Source organism: Coturnix japonica, chromosome 1 (genome assembly GCF_001577835.2).
Source record: "Coturnix japonica isolate 7356 chromosome 1, Coturnix japonica 2.1, whole genome shotgun sequence".
Lineage (NCBI taxonomy): Eukaryota > Metazoa > Chordata > Aves > Galliformes > Phasianidae > Coturnix > Coturnix japonica.
Window position 1 is genome coordinate 122,159,025 of NC_029516.1, and position 19,182 is coordinate 122,178,206.

The 19,182-nt window shown below is 38.3% G+C and overlaps 1 protein-coding gene across 1 annotated transcript in view; it reads right to left on the bottom strand.

The window, feature by feature from the left end:
* Positions 1-19,182, bottom strand: part of UXS1 (UDP-glucuronate decarboxylase 1) — a 56,587-nt gene that overhangs the window by 10,827 nt on the left and 26,578 nt on the right. The window contains exons 7-10 of the mRNA XM_015849816.2: positions 17,009-17,113; positions 15,729-15,788; positions 14,642-14,763; positions 5,584-5,703 (exon numbers count right to left, since the gene is read on the bottom strand). Of these exons, the coding sequence (XP_015705302.1) occupies positions 5,584-5,703; positions 14,642-14,763; positions 15,729-15,788; positions 17,009-17,113 (407 nt within the window). The remainder of the gene's footprint in view (positions 1-5,583; positions 5,704-14,641; positions 14,764-15,728; positions 15,789-17,008; positions 17,114-19,182) is intronic.

Below are 19,182 nucleotides of genomic sequence, written 5' to 3' on the forward strand. Positions count from 1 at the left end.
GCTCAATTGTCTTTTCCTTGCTATCCCAGTAAGGAGGCCCAGGGTGAAGCACCCAAGACACAGGCTCTGCATCACATGATTGGAAAATGATGTGTTTGCAGTGTCTTGGCAAAGTATCAGTTCTTTGAAGGTCTTTTTGTTCTTGGAAATTCCTTCAGAAAACATACTCTTATGCAACTAATTAATCTAGAATTCTGGATGTATGGAACATTCTTAGTGGTGTAAGACAAAGCGACGCTTTGTCCTCTCCCAGCTCACTGAAAGAGGCTGCAGTGTGGCAGTCAGCCAGAAAAGAGCACCAAGTATTTAAAGCAAACCTCAGAATACTATGATGTGGTTATGACGGGCAAATTGTGTTTGCTCTTTAACAACCACGAACTTCAAAAAGACCACCAAACATTCACAGTCCCTTAAAAAAAAAGTGAAGAAAAAATTTCAAGTAATCAGAAAAACAAAGTCACATTACTTTCTAAGGAAGTAGGAGAAACAATAATACCTGGTGGATCTGATTCCCCAAATTACACATCTGTTTCCTTTTTGTTTTGTTTTTTAATCAAAATATTAGGGAGGGAAAAATCATAGAATATTTTGGGTTGGAAGGGACCTCAAGGATCATCAAAATCCAACCCCCTGTTGCATGCAGGGCCATCAGCCTCCCCATTCAATACTAGACCAGGCTGCCCATGGCCCCATCCAACCTGGCCTTGAACACCTCCAGGGATGGGGCATCCACAACCTCTCTGGGCAGCCTGTGCCAGCACCTCACCACTCTCATAGTAAAGAACTTAATGAAAAATATTTTTCTCTGTTTATACATTGATACTTTGAAGCAAGCAAGTTGTTTACATTCAAAACAGACATGAAAACTACTGAGAATGTATATAACGCTTCCAGACAATCATCTTTTTCTTTTTTTAAACAGCTGAAGAGTGTGCAGAACTAAAAACCCTAGAATATGAATACATTGATTCTGAAAGCTATGGGCAAGCATGCTTAAATAGGAAAAAACACAAATTTGACTGGAGATGCATCATCATCAGCTACAGAAGAAAATGGTTCTGGAAGGACAGATTTGAAAGCATGTTTGTTTTTCTATGGGACAGGAAAGAAACTACAGTTGGCATACAATGCCATCATCTGCCTTACTGAGCCTCCTGTCTGAGGCAGATTCCAAGTTCAGAGGAATCGCATTTCAGTAGATGCTGGGTAAGATCCTAAGCACTCAGGGCTTTAAGAACTTACCGAATAACTCATTCTGAGAGAACGGTACCAAAAAAAGCACACTGACAGCTTGATGGCTTCTCAAAGCAAATGGTAAGTAAATTTTATATACACACACAAATTCCTGTTTGTCTTTTTTGGGCTCATTGGATATGTTTTACAGAACTAAGCCATATGTGTATGATCTCCACAAAGCCACCTACATGGTTAACTCTCCTACACATGACTGGAAAATGCAGCATCCTTTTCCCCTTCCAAATTATCATAGTAATCCCTTCCTTTTCAGCAATCAATAAAAAGAAACGATGGCCATGTTTGCATAAGCTGTAATTTCTTCAAGGCAAGTAACTAAAAGCACTTTTTACTTCATGAGTTGACTTCATTTGAACTACTACTCTGAACCAAGAACACTTGTTGTTTTGGAAGAGGTCAATGGTAGGTATTCCTAACAGCCAAATTCTCTGTTAATACAAGGGCAAAAGTTTTTACTTACTTTTTAAGACTCCACTACTGCTCCTTGCTGATAAATCATTTTATTTGACTTGTTTAGCCAAACAACTCCCCTCAGCTGTTTTCTCATTTCTAGTCATTTATTCTTTTAGATAGTTATTCCCTATGGAACAGAGGTGTTGGGCAAAATCCTTTATTTTATCCCTCATTACTTTCCCAGTAATCGAGTCTAGACAGTGTGACTTATATAAAAGAAAAATAAAGCTTTTAATATTGTCTCCCACAGAACAGAACTGACTCCAGACTTATCAATACCCTGAAATGTCCCAAGGATTGCACACTCTAAAACACAATAATCATTCTGTACTTGATACTGTAGCAAGCTTTCACAAAGCTTCCAGTTAAGTGTTTTCACTCGGTTTTAGTTACAGAAGATCAGAGGGCTATTTTTAATAACATTTGAGCAACTAGAGCATGAATGAAAAAAAACACTTCAGAGACCAAACACAGTGAAAGCTCACTACAAGCACTAGGGCAGCAAACATAACAGATGGACAGATATTCCGACCCTTTACAAGCTTTCTAGGCTAGATAAAGCTTTCTAAATGTCATATAGAGGCTCAAGGCTTCATGCCCTGGTAGCAATACCCTGGAAGCAATAGGGGTAGCGTACTGGGTTATAACCTATTAGCATACAATTACACACCCATACATATTTTGATATGTAGAAGTCAGAGAATCACAGAATCGTAGGGGTTGGAAGGGACCTCTAGAGATCATCGAGTCCAACCCCCCTGCCAAAGCAGGTTCCCTACACCACGTCACACAGGTAGGCGTCCAGGTGGGTCTTGAATATCTCCAGAGAAGGAGACTCCACCACCTCCCTGGGCAGCCTGTTCCAGTGCTCCGTCGCCCTCACTGTAAAGGAGTTCTTCTGCACATTCATGCAGAACTTCCTATGCTGTACTTTCATCCCATTACCCCTAGTCCTGTCCCCACGCACTACTGAAAAGAGACCAGCCTACTAGGACCAGAAGTCTCAAAGCAAGAAGCTCCATATTCTTGTCTGCTTCCGCTTGCTCACTGACTTGCAACAAACAGAACCAGCCTCAACCTGCAGTTTTCAGGAGAAGTCTTTCGGGGTAAGAAAATGAAACTCAACAGGAATTTTTTAAAATGTTTTGAAAAGAAAAACATCCATAAAATAATCTCCTGTGCACTTACTTTGTTTATGAGCATTCTGATACGAAACCTAATGGACTGCCTGCAGCACTGATGTCAGAAGGATAACATTAAGAGAGGACTGACTGGTTCAGAGACTTGCCTTTTGCACATATTTTTTCTATCCCACAAAGCATTACAAATCAGTCCCAAATCTAGGGCATCATCAAATAGAAGGGAAGAACAAAGCAGTATCTGGGCAACTAATTACCCTAGCTGTATAGCAGTTGGCAACATTCACGTTTGAAGGGCATATTTCTGTCAAAGCCTTACATTTTTCATCAATAAGTAGTTGTTTCTGGGACATGAAGAATGAAATTTGGGATACTGCGAACAAATATAAACAAAGAAACATCCCTACAGTTTCTTCCATACAGCAGCCTTGCTAACAGATCCTCCATTCCCAAAGCTTATTAATAAATAGACACCCTCATTCTCAGCAATCTAAGCAGATTTACTGCCTTGAAAAAACATTTATTTCCAAACAAACTACAGTTGTAGTGCTAATGTACAGACAAGAAATGGATTATCACTGTAAAATAATTCACTTCATTCTAGCCATGATCTGAGGAGGGTGGAGGAGGAAACCAGAGTTTACTGTTGATATACAATACTTTAACAGATTGTACTTCAGTGCCATTTTTCAACTACAAGAACCCCAGGGTTGGTCTCCTGACACAAGCATTCAGCAATATGAAATGAAAAACTCCAGCCAAATAAAAAATTAAGAGCAGACTGCTTATTTTTGATGACCATTAGCAGATGATGTTTCCCTCTGTTCTGATTGCTTAATTTCACCCCTCCAGCGCAGAAGCAGCAGAATTCCTGAGAAATTATATTGGCAAACACTTACTTCCCAATAGGTAGGGCATAAATTTATGTGGCAGAATTATTTTTCCCCAACCTGTACTGAACACACACAGTTGTGCAATTAGCCCAATCAGTGTTGAAAATACTCTTGTCAGTACAGACGTGGCATAATGGGCTCACTGGCTTTCTCACCTGCTCCAGACTGAGCCCTGGCATCTGCAGTCTCAGTGACGATCACACAGCTGCCACCATGTTCTTCACAAATACACCTGAACACTGCCAGCGCTTTGTAGAAAAGAAGTAAATCTCTGCGGGAAAAACAACCTTAGAGGGATGCACACAGCACTCACATTATAGGCTGGTTGCTCTGAAATAAGCCTTCAGCAGCAGCTAGGAGTAACAGGGTGGACAACATCGACGGATGGTTATGTTAAAAAATGGTAATAAATCTACTCGAGTGAACAACCATTGACAAACAGCAAGCTAAAAATCAAATGCTTAACTACAGAAGACCAAAATAATCACTGTGCTGAAGGTAGGTGATTCCTTGGGTACAAGAGATCTTCAAATGGCCCGTTCCAGCTGTCAGGTATTCCCAAATGAATTTTAGAATGGTATTAGATGTTGCCGCACAATTTTCATCCTTTGTTCCCTCCTGGGACTGTATGGGGACTGTTAAAGGCCTATGTTGTGGTGGCCCTGCTAAGGCAAGGGGGGGTTGGAACTGACAGTGAAATCCTTAGCAATGGTCCTTCGCAACCCGGGTAAGTTCTGTGATTTGGTGACGTGTCTTCAAGATCCCAGCAGAAGTCCTGGCTGAATTGTGTATTTTACAGTCTCCTGTAGATGGAATCCTATCTCTGTCTTAAAACAGTTATCCCCTGGAAGGGCAAATTTTGTCATTTATTGTTTTTTTATCAGTTATATATTATTTAGCACTTTACTGGCTTATCAGAACAAGAGTCCTTTGAGTGATTTCCTCGCACTTCGCCCTTGTAATCTAGGCAACATTAACAAACTTCATATGAAATTCTACTATTTGTCAGATACACTGTATATTTTTCCACAAGCTCACAACTGAACTCAGAATCCAAAGAACTTCTCTCCCTATCTCAAGATATCTTCTTCCATTTATTTTATATGTGTTCATCATTTTACAGTAGCAAACTAAACAGGATTAGGACATAAATCAGGCACTATCTGTGTTGCTAGCAGACTATCAGCAGCATTTTTGGCAGAGTTTTGGCCCATGCCACCACTTGCTCTCCCGATGTTGTAAAACTGTGTAAGCATTATCAAAAGCCAAGAACCATTCTAAGCAAACAGTCTGGATGTGCCAACTTGTTTTGAAAACAAAATGTAGCTGCATAGATGTGGGCCATGCCACACCAGTTGTCAATGGCAACAAAAAGCAGTCCTGGCCTGCTTTATGCAACGCAGTTGGAAGGCCTTTAATGTTCTGTTACTCATGGAATGTCAGACTGACACCTAAGCCTGCAAAAAGACATTTAGATGTCTACCTTCCAAAAATGGTTTAGAGGAAGTTCCTCAACAAGAAATAGTACAAAGCCACTGTAGTCTAAACCTGACCACAAGGAAATGTTGTGGCATAAGAGATTCAAGTTTACGATGACTAAAATACTTTCCTAGGTTGCAGCTTGTTTCTCCCTGATGATGCAATATCAATACAGTCAACAGAACACATCTTTGCACATACAATTCTATAAACACGACCATGATATTCTGCAATTTACTTAATTTTTTTTTTAACTTTAGAGAAGGAAACCCTCAATGTTTTCTAAAATCCAGCCTCCATCATAGCACGTGAACATAGAATATAGAGAACACAACTCTTCATGTCAGCAACAAGTCATTACTTACTGTTAGTGGTTCTCCCTGGAGAGCTTGTAGGATGAAATTACTGACAACTCTACCATCATTCATATGCATTCGAGGACCAAAGGTATTGAATATTCTGGCAACCCTTACTTCAACTCCTTCCTGCAGTCAGAGGAGAAAAAAAATGTTACTACATTAGTAAGCATTTCTTTCTTGCCAAAAGAGCAAATTAACTCTCCCCTATCCAAAATCTTCTCTTAAGAATTCATTCTGCGGATTTAAAATGCATTGCTTTCCCACCATGAAACACTTTTAACCTCTCATCAATGCTACTGGAAACTGCAGTGCATACAGCAAGATAATTTACGCTAGTTTCTCTGTATTTGCAATGCAAATTCTATGTCAGTGCTAGAACAGATGATGATTTCAATACAAGCACTTTCCTCTAACAAGAGCTTTAAGACTTCCAGTAGTACCAATTCAACAAGAACTTTTTCTTCCCAAGGTTTAAGGAGTCTCACAATCACTAGATATACTACCAGGGTAGCACTACATGAGATTAGAACTGAATGTTTCAGATAAGTGTATTTACCAGTGCTATGAAGAGGCTTTGTAGCCACAGTCATGTTTCTCAGCTCCCTGCTACTTATTAAGCTGTAAAAATTCATGGATTATAGTACAGGTCTTTCAATGCCTTAACTTTTTTCCACCAAGAAGCATTTCTGTCACTCCCTCAAGGTCTTTCAGGAGGATATTTTGCAAAGTTTCAAAGTAAAACACAACAAATGTGAAACTGGGAAACAGTCTGGACAAAGAATTTTAACAATGGGAGACTGCAGAACAGAAGTAATCTCAACCAATACTTCCTGTTTATTGACACTGAATCATTCGGACAAGCAACAGTTCATGATAAAACCTGTAGAAGGATGCTTGGCCTTCACAAGCATTCATTTGGTTCTGGATGAACTTAGAGCAGCAAGTTATGCTGTAAAGAGATGTTAGCAAGTGAGTGATTGATACAAGTAAGAGAGGAAGGCATTAAGATCCAATTGATGCACAAACAAATGAATCATCAAAGCAGTTTTGTGAAAATGGTAGCATTACCATTTTTTAGATGTGCAGGTGAGAGAGGCAAAAAGCACATTTAACACTTCAGGTATTACACGGTGTTGACAAATGGGAAAGACCAAGTAGCAAAGGTAGAGCCCAACATCCTTGTTAGGGAGAAGGCCAAGCAACATTAAGTTCTGCTTACATGCAGGTAAGGTTTCAAACTCCATGAGGAAATGCTATTTATATTTGCAGATACGTTGTAAGCTAACACTAGCCAGGCAGATAACCTTTGTGCCATATGAAAAGCTTGGATCATTCTCATACACTAAGCTTCGGTCCATAACAGCCAAAAAATAACCTCGCAACATGTGCTTCACTCTGCTGAGATACCCTGAGAAGAGCAGAAACTCCTTCCTGTGCAAAATGCATCATCTGGGAACACACTCATTTGCAGCTAAAAAAGCATGTCAAGCATACAGTTCCAGCAGGATATTACACTGCCATTCCCAAAGCCTCCTCTGTATCTGAAAATATACTCTGGCAGAGTTTCTTGTTCTTCCGTTTTCCCCAACACTCTGGCTTAAAAGGACACTGACTCCTCCAGAGAGGGATTGTATTTCATGTGAGCTTTTCAGACATTGCCATTAATAACAAGTACTGAAAATGAGACACTTGGAAGCTAGTACTCAAGATAAAAATAACTCATTAAACAATGCTAACCAAAAAGCTCTCTTGTACTGCACAAGCTACAGCAGCAGCCTTGTTTTCCAGTATTGGATGGAAAATAGTAAGGGCTCTAAAAAAGAGAAACAACACATACTGTATAAGCACTTCCTCATCATCACAGTGAATCCAGTATTTCTCCTCCCTTTCATTTATTCCATCTGCAAAAACCCGTAATGCTGTATTTTAAAATCACTAACCTTTTATTTATAGCATTGTCTAGCAAAGCTATTCCAGGCAGCAACCTGCTTTGAAAATCTGTTTTCCCTGCAGCAGATTCCCAATTTGTGCCTGTAAAACTGTGATCTGTCTTCTCAAAAGAAACTCTTCCAGAAATAGATCTTGGTGCCGATACTGTTCTAAATTTTCTTCTACCATTTCATGAATATCTCCTTTGAGGTGATTCCTTCAGTAGCTGCCTACAAACACTACTGGAACTCTCTTAACTACACCCTTTACTCTGAATATCAATGTGTTACTACTTACAGTTGACCACCTTCACAATACTCCCTCTAGTAAAGTCAATTACTTCCTTGGACTCCTGTCAGTAACTCAGGTACATATTTTTTATTATGGCCCAGGAGAAAGGAGGAAATTTCTTTGTCCTATGTTTATACTGCTCAACAAAAGAGAGCATGAGACTAATCCCTGATGATGAGATCAAATGTGGTCATCTGGCTTCTGTCTTCACTGCTTAAGGGAGAAAGTTCCTTGAGCAGCCCACGAAGAGACTGGGAGCAAGCCAGCAAAATGCAACATTGTGAGCTATCAAAACACTTCAGTTCACTCTTATTTACCAGTACAAACATAATAAGCTGTGGCCACATTTCATTGAGGATCCCAGGCAAGTTCATCTCACTAATTAAGAGGGCTAAACATTTCCTCCTTGTAAAGTCTGTGGATACACCTAAACAGCAGGAATGAATTAGAACGCTCTGCATGGAAAATCAGGAGAGAGAAAGCTGCAATTGTCTGTTTTCCAACAGAAAATGAATTTCATGGACCAAAAAAATAATCTTGCAAGGAATGCCCAGACAGCTGCACGGATAGCACTCTGAACTGATACAAGTCTTTACTAGTACTTCAGCTATAACTACTATGACTGCTACCTGCATCCCTCATTGTATTAGTCACCTTCCTAGTGACTCATATTCTTCATCAATGAGATCACTAATTAACTCTGATTTTTATTTCCCCAAGTCCTGAATCGTAATCATTAAGCACAGTAACACCAGGATCCATCCATAGCACATTTTTAAGCCACGATATTCTAACCCCAAGGCTCAGTTCAAGGTAAGCCTCTAGACGTACTAAGAAGGGCAATCACAATTGTCCTAATTACATTTGGTGGAATGCAGCTTCTTGAACACAATCCAGACATATCTCCAGCACTCTCAACTTATGGTTGAATATCACCATGTTTATAGTTAGACACTTCCCAGATTAGAGAAGCTATCACACCAGTTCAAGGTCTCCTCATACAATTACTTTGATCTTTCTGCTAAAATGTTTTATTTCTAGCATTCGCCTCAGCTTGTTTATCTCTTCTAAGTGTTGTATATGGCCAATGAAAACAGGCACAAGTCTGTTCTAACAGCACTTGGATGGGAGTTACTGCTGTTAGGAAGAGATGTGTACCCACTAAAGTGCATATGTGCCTGAATTATTAGGGTACCCCCTTCAGATAGGGATTTTAGCTTCAGTATTTTACTGAACAGTGTGGTTTTGGAACATGAGGAGGCAGTTAACATAAACAGTGTAATAAAATCCAGTGAATGAGAGCTTTAACACAGCTCCCATTAAGGGTCGGAAATACTCCTTAACAACCAACAGTACGTGTTTCAAACTATTTTAGTCTTCTGTGTGACAGAGTTCTGCAGAGCTATACTCATGTACGGTATGAAAAGAACAGTTAGAGGTAAAAGGCAGTGCCTTATCAATGGATTTAGAGCAATGACGGCTGAATGAGGAAGACGCATCTTACAGACAAAAATAAGAGGTATACTAAATTGAAAAGAAAAGCATCAGAAACAACACTTTCCATCAACAGATGAATGATGCTATGAATATATTCTTATTCATACACTTGCTAAACCAGCTGAGTGGAGTCAGTCTCGGAATAAAAAAAAAAGCTCAAAGTCTCCTTGACTTTAGAATTCAGTTTACACACAACAGTACAGTAGTATCAGGAACAAAGGAACCAAGTTCTCCTGTTACCTGAGGGAAATCAGAAAACAGGATTTCTTTCAGCACAGCAGGGAAAAAAGAAAAACACGACAACAAAACTTTGAGCACAGAGATTACAGAAAGCATTCAGACATGCCTCAGGATACCTGTATTCCCTTAGTCCCAGGCTTTGACCTTGTCTAAAGTACAAGGTTATTGAGTAATTGTTACCAGTAAAGAACAGGTAGAAACAGTAAAGGAAATTCTGCAACAAAAAGCCATTTTGCCTGAATAGGGGTAAGATGACCAGACATCTTTTTCCTGATTTATCTTCACATAATTTGGAAAAACAGTGCAGTTGCACTGACGGAAGAGAGCTTTCAACTTCATACATGCTATGTTTGTATAATAAAGCCCTGACAATTCAGATACAACAACCAACACGATTCAGGAATGCATTCTAAAAGCAGAACTCTCCAATTACAGAGGAGCTTTTACTACTAATGATACAGTGAAAAGACAGGCTGCATTTTTATGATAATGCCCCAGACATTACAAAGTTCTACTTCTGCTTTTGCCTCACTTCCCTCATGAAGTTATAACCACTGCAAACAGCGCTGTTTCCTCATTTAAAATAGAAATACTTAATTAGGATGATAGAAGTGACCAAAAAATAGTACTTGAAATTTTCAATGGAATTGCCATGTTTATGGAGAATATTAACACAACAGTGTGAATGCTCTCAAACTTTGCAGAGGAAAGGAACTGTGAATGTATTTGCTTTCCCCACCATCTTACCTACCCAATTTTCACATAACAGAACACTAACTGTGGTAATGACACTTGCACATTAAAGGTTTCAGTCAGCATTGCAGCAAGAATGGCTGAAGCATCTTATATCTTCTTCAATACAGGCAGTGCCTGAGGTGCTGATTTTGTCTGTATAGACTCCTACTCCAACCTTCGCCTCCTTCTATTCCTGCATGCGAAACTCTTCTAAGTGGTTCCTAAAAAAGATCTAAAGAGTTCCAAGATACTTTTTATGGCTACTGCTTAGCTTTGCCTATATATGCATCCCAAAAGTAACTGTTATCTGTGGCATTAAAGAACTGTTCTTTTAACTATTATACTGATGAGATATAATTCCTCCTGCTGCTATCACCATAGATAAACCATCTCCATCCATCCACAAAAGGCACCAATTTTGCATCATCTCTTAAGCAAACTGCTTGAGAACTACATATGACAACACTAAAAAGAATGCTGAATGATTAAAAATAACCAACTATAATGAGTATCAAGGAAGCAACTAACAATAATTAGAGAACACAAGATAAACACATAGAAGACATTTAGAAGAGAACTCCTTTATTCCAACACAGCTACGTGTTTCCTACCTATTTACTCATTAACTACAGTTATTCTCTATTGATTGCCTTTTCAGTTGCAATTCAATCAAGTTTTCATTACCCCTGCATTTTACATCAAGGCTTTTCATGACTACTGAAACCAACTCATTTTGTGAATTAAAGATTAGGAATAAAAGCATAACTCAATATGCAACAGGAAATCACCCTAGGGCTGTAATTGCAATGCGCTTCTATAATTAACTGATTTCAACATCAGTCTGTGTATGTTATCCTCTCGTTAGTAAAACAAACTCCATTCCTTGTTTGCTTTTGTTTTCTTCTGCTACCTGTTAAAATCCATTGACACCTTGAGTTTTCACAGTCCTGACTCCAGAATATTCTATAGTGCAAAGCACAACCCAAGTTATACTTAATATTCAGTTATCATTACTCAGTTCACTTCTGCATGCTAAGAAAGGCATCCAATGCAATTCTTAATTGGTAGACCTAAGGTATGCTAAGGCAATTTGAAAACCATCATTGTCTCACATACAATTAAACCTACCTGCTACCACTGAAGCTTGTGAAGTCATACAGGCACTATGAAAAAGAAGGGGTAAAAATGGTAGAAGAAAATTAAGAATTTCCCTGCGCTATTCCATGGTGAGCAGAAGCACTGCTTCAGGTCTGGAGAACTTCCTAATAGACCAAAAGGATAAGAGATTAAATCCAGCTCACGAAGTGCCCTAATACACTAAGGTACAAGTTGTATTTACAATATGCTTAAGCAAACATACCAGATTCCCATCATGTAGGCAGCGTCAGATTGTGACTAGAGTTTAAATTAAGTCACAGAGCAGAGTGTATGTGAATTCTGGTCTTCTAGGCAGACCAGTAATTCCAACCACAGATTTCTGAAGTTACCAGCATACTGAATGGCAACTCCTGAACAAGGCCCAGAATTCAAACTGCAATAATATGTGTTTAAACTCCTCCTCACCTCTCTCCGACCTCTTTCCACTTCAAATCCCTTTAACAGTTTTCAGGAAGATCTTACCGCTTGTATAAGAGAACTCTGCTCATTCTGGAAAATGCTGGTACTACAAGTTCTGTGGTGAAGGAAAACTGCCAGCCATGCAATCACATCACATCTGATCCAAGAAATTCACCAGCGTACACTTCATGTTAAAGTAAAAAAGCACTAGTAGGATTAGGAAAGATTTGCAGAACAGCAAAAAAGATAAGAAGAATCTAGGATGGAACTAAAGCTGTTGATTTAAGAGATTTTCAAAACCATGTCCTGCATTTTCTAGGGGCAATTAAGTGCTGAAATAAAGCTTTCCTGGAGGGAGAGTTAGAAAGCACTGAAAACAAAGCTGATGGGCAGGGAAACTGAAGTTTGAATCAAAGGATGCAACTTAATTTCCAGATGAACAAGGTAAAGGAACTACAACCTCCCACAGCCTGAGAAAATTTGCAAAGTAGGTATTTCCACATCTACATGTAGCCTAATCTAAGAGGCTGATCTATGCTCCCATATAAATTTAAGGAGGGACAACTGCTCCTGGAAGCTCATAGTAAACACCATCTCAAACTGCACGCTCCAGTGCTTCACATGAGATGACGTGACCCTGTGTACACACTTTGTGTTCCTTGAGCCGTGCATTTCTCCAGCAAACATTTCAACTCTTCGCTTTCTAGAAAGCGTTTCTATCTTACTGAATGCTACTGCTATGCTTGAACTCCTCGATAAGGAAGCTCTACAAAGCATGTTTGAAGTCAGCAGTTGTGAACAGGAGATTAAGTCAAGAACTGCTTAACTCAAAGGTTCAAAGTAGTGAAGAGAAATACTGAGGAACTCTGAACAAAGACTCCCCTCTGAATTAATTCAAGAACTATTCTGATTCAAACAGCCTATCTGGAAGTATAATGTTAAAGTTAGTTTTTATTCTATATCTTAAGAAGCATGATTAGATATTTAACATACCTAAGAAGGTATACAATGAAGGAAAACATTTTAAGACATGGTAAGTTTGCTTGTTGCCCTTTATTTATTATTATTATTATTATTATTATTATTTTGAGAAAATTCTGAAAATATTTTACTGACAAATCCTGTAAACCCAATTGCTTTGGGCTACGACACTCCTATTTGACCCCCTCCTTCCAAAACTGCACAATACTCATTTTCATAGCATAAGTCAAATCTTCCTCCTCACAAAGGATAATATTTCCACTGCTATTAAATATACCATCTGCACTATGAAAAAAGCCAACTCAGTGTTTTGGAATATGCAGGAAGGTGGGGCAAATTCAGGCAGACTTCACTAATCCATAATCAAGAACAAAGTGAACCTGACAGAGCTGCTCATACGACAGAGAGCTTACTCACATCATGTGTATTCAATTAAAGCACGTGCGAGCAGCAGTTCCACCATACAAACCTTTACAAGTCATTGCAACTCCTGCATAGATCTTCTGGGATTAAGTCATTCTGTGGTTTTAAAAGGCAAGCCCATGATTTTCAAGATGACCTAGCTCATCCTTCTAAAAAGAATGTTGTAATGTATACTATAAACTCACGGGAAACTCAACACCCTACAGCAAAAGAATTTCTCACAAAAAACAAAAAAAACAAAAAAAACCAACAACTGTAATATTCAACTGCAAACCAGATTTCCAGACCCAAGGGAATATTTTGCTACAGTGAAATACAGAAGACATGAACAGCACCACCACACCAAACTTTAATATTTTAAGATGTTTAATCATTTTTAAATGTTCAATGATTTAAAGGAGAACAAAGAAGGTAGGAACCTTAAGAATTACCTTCTGTTTAGCAGAAGAAGTGAAAATTTTCTACATCCTCTGCACAAAAACAACACCCCTAAATTCCTCGCTTTTAAGGTCAATTTTGTCTTCATGTTTTTAAAAACACTATTTCAAGTTTTAAAACTCTACAATTGATTTTTTCCTTTGTGTATTAAGGCTGCAAACACCAAGAACAGTGAGATGGCTTTCTTCAATGTGCCACATCTTATAATTGAATAGTCTTCTGGAGAATAGTAGAATAGCAATTAAATTAGACAAGACTCACATGCATGCATGTAGATTGTCTTAACTGCTGGGTTAGTTAGTTATGAGTTTCTATTTGGTACTATGAAACTTAGGGAAATTGGCCTGTGTCATTTTTGAAATGTGTTTAAATTGCATTTTTAAATTGCATTTTAATCTCCATGTTACTGTACTTAGCTGAAAAAAGCATAATACATCACAAAAGATTCACATCTTTCATTAAGGGTTATATTTATACCTACCTATTTTTAAAGATATTTCTAAAGCAATTTAGAATACATTGCTTTTATATGAGTACCTATTAAAGAATTCCTCATTTATGCCCACATATTCTGACTTCAATTATGCTCACTAGATGTCCCACATTTATCAGTAACTGTTGTATTCAGCAAAGCATTTTAGCACAAGACCAACTTAAAGCAATCTGTTATTTGGCTCCTGAATTCATAAGGTCATCTTAGTTCCATCAGTTTAAAAACTATTACCCTGGGAGATGTAATAAGTCTATCGAAGACTAAAACACATTTTCTTGAACACTGCTCATCTGAAATAACAAAAGACAAGAGCAATAAAACTTCTGCATTAAAGAAAGCACAGCTTTTACAGCCACAGCAGGAACACTACTCATGACATTCTCTTATGCTCTCCTACCCCTAAATACAAATACTACAGCTTCCATTAATTTGGTCTTCCTTGTTACAGAAAATCCACTGAATTTGACACAAATTTTATACCTGCTTCATGTATGCATAGCACATGGTCTCTGCAACTCGCTTTCCTTCATCATAGCAGGCTCTTGGACCTATTGGATTCACATGACCCCAGTAATCCTCATTTTGAGGGTGGACTTCAGGATCTATGAGGGAAAGGAAACACTTTATATAACCTTCTGTCAAAATGATGATAGTATAATTAATATTCTGGTAGATCACTGATGTTAAGACAGTTTATCAGCATCTCTCAGAGTTATGTATTTAAAAAACACCAAGTTTCAACACTATTCATTAAAAGTATATTCACTATAACTATGAAAAAAACAGTTACAGAAGACACAGGTCTCTACTAAGATCACAGAGTACAGGTAAACAACAGCCCTCAACAGCTTTCCAATAAGAGGCTGGGAAGAGAGGGTTAAATTCAACTTTCTGGTGTAAAAACTAACCAAATTCCAAGAAAATATTGGTTACTCACACAGAACTTTTTTTACTGTATTTAGAAATAAAGTAACTTCAATTTTTATAAAACATGAGGAAAACAACGAACAAGATGGACAAGCATTGCATTTCCCAACAAAAGAACAGAGTTAGGCATCACGATGTACTTGCTATTTTTCTCCTAATTCAGTCTAAGCACTTCTTATTAGCCAACTCCAGCCATGTTCAAGCTAGACAATCCTCTGGTTAGATTTAATGCAAGAGTCCTCAATCCAAACAAAACTAAGCAACCAAATAAAAATGTCCTAGAAGGCATGTGTGTGCCTGCACGAACGCTCCATATGAAACAATACAGTCATTTGTTATGTTTCCTCATGATGAGATTGATTTGTGCAGTCTTTTTCCTTTTCAAATGGGTTTGAAGTTTGCATATATTACCATGGAACTTCCCAGCATTACAGGCTAATGAAAAAACTGATAACTTTGATCAACTCTTCCCAGTTTTTACACTGCTCAAAGACATGATTATGGACGAATTAATGCCATACAAAAGTCACAGAACAACAGAAATCAAGCTAAGACAGTGACAAGTACCTACTGTTCATCTAAGGGCATGTAAAGCCCCTTCACTATTTACATTTCAAGAGCTCTACACACTTATTCTTACCTCCATACACCTCTGATGTAGAGGCCAGCAGCAGTCGTGCTCCAACACGTTTGGCTAACCCTAAATTTTGGGAAACAGAGAAAGAACATACTTGAGCAAGCACAAGAATCTTTCAGTGACACTAACTGCTTTAGTGCAATACCGGTTTGTGCTGCATTTAAAGCAAATTCAGTTTCTCTCAATATATAAATCTAGATGTAACTTGTATCTGTAGTTCCCAATCTCAAGCTAGGAGACTCGAGAAACAGCAGAACAACATCTACATGTGTGATGTGTTCAGTTCTATGACTAAAAGTTAAACTGAACTACGACCAAATAACTTGATACATCACACCTAAGTAAAGGTCAAGGAAGCATAAATCATTCCAGACACTAAATGAGAATCTTGAAACAACACACTGCATCATGGCTAACAGAACAGAAAGTTATGTTACATAACAAACCTGAACAGTTATAGGACAACATGTTATACTACAACATGTTAAAGGACAAAAAACATTTTCTTATTATTTGTAGTTACTACTCTGTTAAACACTCTGAATGAATGTACACAGCTCTTGAGATTATTCTGTTCTCCATTTCAATAACCTTATGGGCTGCAAGTTAACATGTCCACTGAATGAAATCTATGCTGTAGCAACTCACCTATGCTGTACAAACGCCTGATATCACACTGCATCTAAATCATGTAATTCTATTAGTTGAATTCACTAGCATACCAAATGAGAGATGAAGTAGAGTCCAGCATGGCTTTTTTCCCCTTATTCTCAGTCAATCTCTGACAGCTAGTACAAGCTGGAGCATATGCTGAACAGATTAAAGATGAGAGGAAAAAGTAGTAAAGGCTTCAAGACCTTTCACATAGCTCAGTGTTTGCTGCAGTGGAAAAAAACCAGTCACTCATGACCAACGTGGCAGTGTCCCACTGTCACCAAAGTAAGAAGTGTAGTCCCTGGCACAACTCTGCTATTAACATCCCAGGCTCTTAGCTGTTCCTGTGATTTCTGTAACCACTGCATAGGCATTAGACCATAGCCAAGGTACAGGTATGGAAGTCCTGTTACTTTGCTAGATGAGCTCCCACATTGCCAGAACTCACCTGCAGGTATAGTTAAGGGAAAAGTACAACTTTCCTGAAGAAAAAAACATGCTATTCTTGAAGTAGCACCTTCTTTAGCACTCTTGACTCATGTACTCAGTCCTTCCCCACTATGAACTCTGTCTACATCATATTACAATGTAACATTGTTAAGTAAGAAGAAAAAAAGGTTTCTACTTACCCAGCATGTTTAATGTCCCAATAGTGTTGGTCTTTAATGTTTTTATAGGATTATACATGTAATTTGGAGGTGAAGCAGGAGATGCTAGGTGATAGATCTGGTCCACTACAGAAAGACGGAGAAAGGACAAAAGGAAGCATTAATATTTTTCTATGTGATACATTAAAAGAGAAAGTGTAAGAGTTGAAAAACAAGTACAGTTCTATCTTAAACTAAATGAATTCTACTTTGCTGTTTCCTTATCCATTTATTTTCAGATACTTATCCACATATTAATAAAACAGATCATTTTCAAAAACAAGCATGGCAGTCTTCTCTATTGAGGTACCTCAGAAGACAGATACAGATATCACATGTGGAATCTGATACAAATAAGCAAGCACACCAGAAATCAGCTCAATTTTGGCTTTGTAACGGGTTATCAAAAAAACCAGTATATATTTACCCAAAAAGAACAGATAACTCCAGAGAATTTAAAGTACTAAAAAAAACCTTAATAAGCTGCATAGAGCAACAGAATCAGACTTAAACATGAAAGCTGAAAGAATCCCAAGATACTAGTTGATAGCTGATCTGGTTGATGACAGTAGTCTAAGGCAAATGCTAACCATGAGACCTGCTTCAGCATAAAGTAGATAAAAACATCATCATATGAAATAAGAATGCAAGGTTGGAGAGACTACCAGAGGATGCAGAGATGGTGGGTAGAAAAGTTAGTTATAATACAAACAGTACAATAAAAACCAGATTATTTCTTAGAAGCAAAGTCCAATACTCCACAAACCTGAAACATCAAGCTCTTCATAATATAACAACCATAAATCCAAAAGACATAACATGAATCACAGTGTGTACAGTCTTCATCAACTAGAAAAGCACTGACCAGTTGCATACAAAATATCAAAGCAGGCTAGAGAGCTGAAGGAACACAATTATGGCAAGTATAGTCACAATGGTGACGTGCATATTCTCATATTAAAAAGTGGAGAGAAATACAATTTCCTGTAGCAGACTTTGCTATTTACTCTCTTCTCAACAGAAAATGTTATTTCCATTCACTAACAACTCCAGCACAGTATCAAGAGAGCTTTCTACAGCACACAACATACAGTGGCAACAGTGATGGTATCCAAGATGGCCTGATGCAGTGAGTGCTGGAGGCTGAATCTTTATTCAAAGCCCTGCCCTCACTGCTAATGCTACTGACATAGAGGATACTATCTGTCCCTGAATACAAACAAAATATACGAATGTCTCAACTCATGCCTCCGTATATAAGTATCACTCCCTGCAGCACAGTAGGATTACAGTACCAAAGAAAAGTTGTAGATTGAAAGCTTATGAAAGAAGCAGTTGGAGAAGCTACTTACCATTGCTCTTGGCAGCATCAACATTGCTGCCAACAAGGTGGCTCAGAGAAAGGAAACCAATTGACAAGTAAAGTCACCAGCTGTCACCAGACTTCAACTGTCATCCTAGTTTTACTGCTTCTCTCCAGTCCTTCACAACCTTTTTTACATCTACTTTTCAACAGGCTTTAGTGAAACGTTTGCAAAACGAAAACATCACTTCAAAAGCGCTGCTGAGTAAATTACTGTCTAGACCTATGCTGTCAAAGGAGAAGTGAAAACCTTCCTGCCTCTCTAACTTCATCCATAATACACAATTTTCAATGCATAGCCACTCTTAAAGGAACAGCTCCCATACAGGCTCAAGGTTATTCATATGAGCAGTGCCAAAACCTACCTTTTCCTTTCTCTGCATCAAGATACAGTCAGGCATAAGATTATCCAAATGGCCATACAGTTGGTAGCCAGAAACACATGCAAATAAAATACAAAACCACAAAGACTCCTTACTGGAGAAGGGATATACAAGTTTGGGTTACTTTGTGACAACTGAAGGCCAGTCTAGAACTCCTAAAGGCAAGATTCTTTCCAAGCAAAGGAAATACAAATGTTTCAAATACTAGCCTGTCAACTAAATAGAAGCTCAGCAACATAGAAACTTCTACCGTGCAGAGAAACTGCACTTATTCCAATTAAGGTGTAATCTTTTAACTCCACTTCGAAACTGGCTGCCATGCTCCATTTATGAAGCTAAAACAGCATTTCACTGCAGAAACACAGACGGCAATGGATGAGGGAAAAAAAAGTCAAAAACACATTTTACGA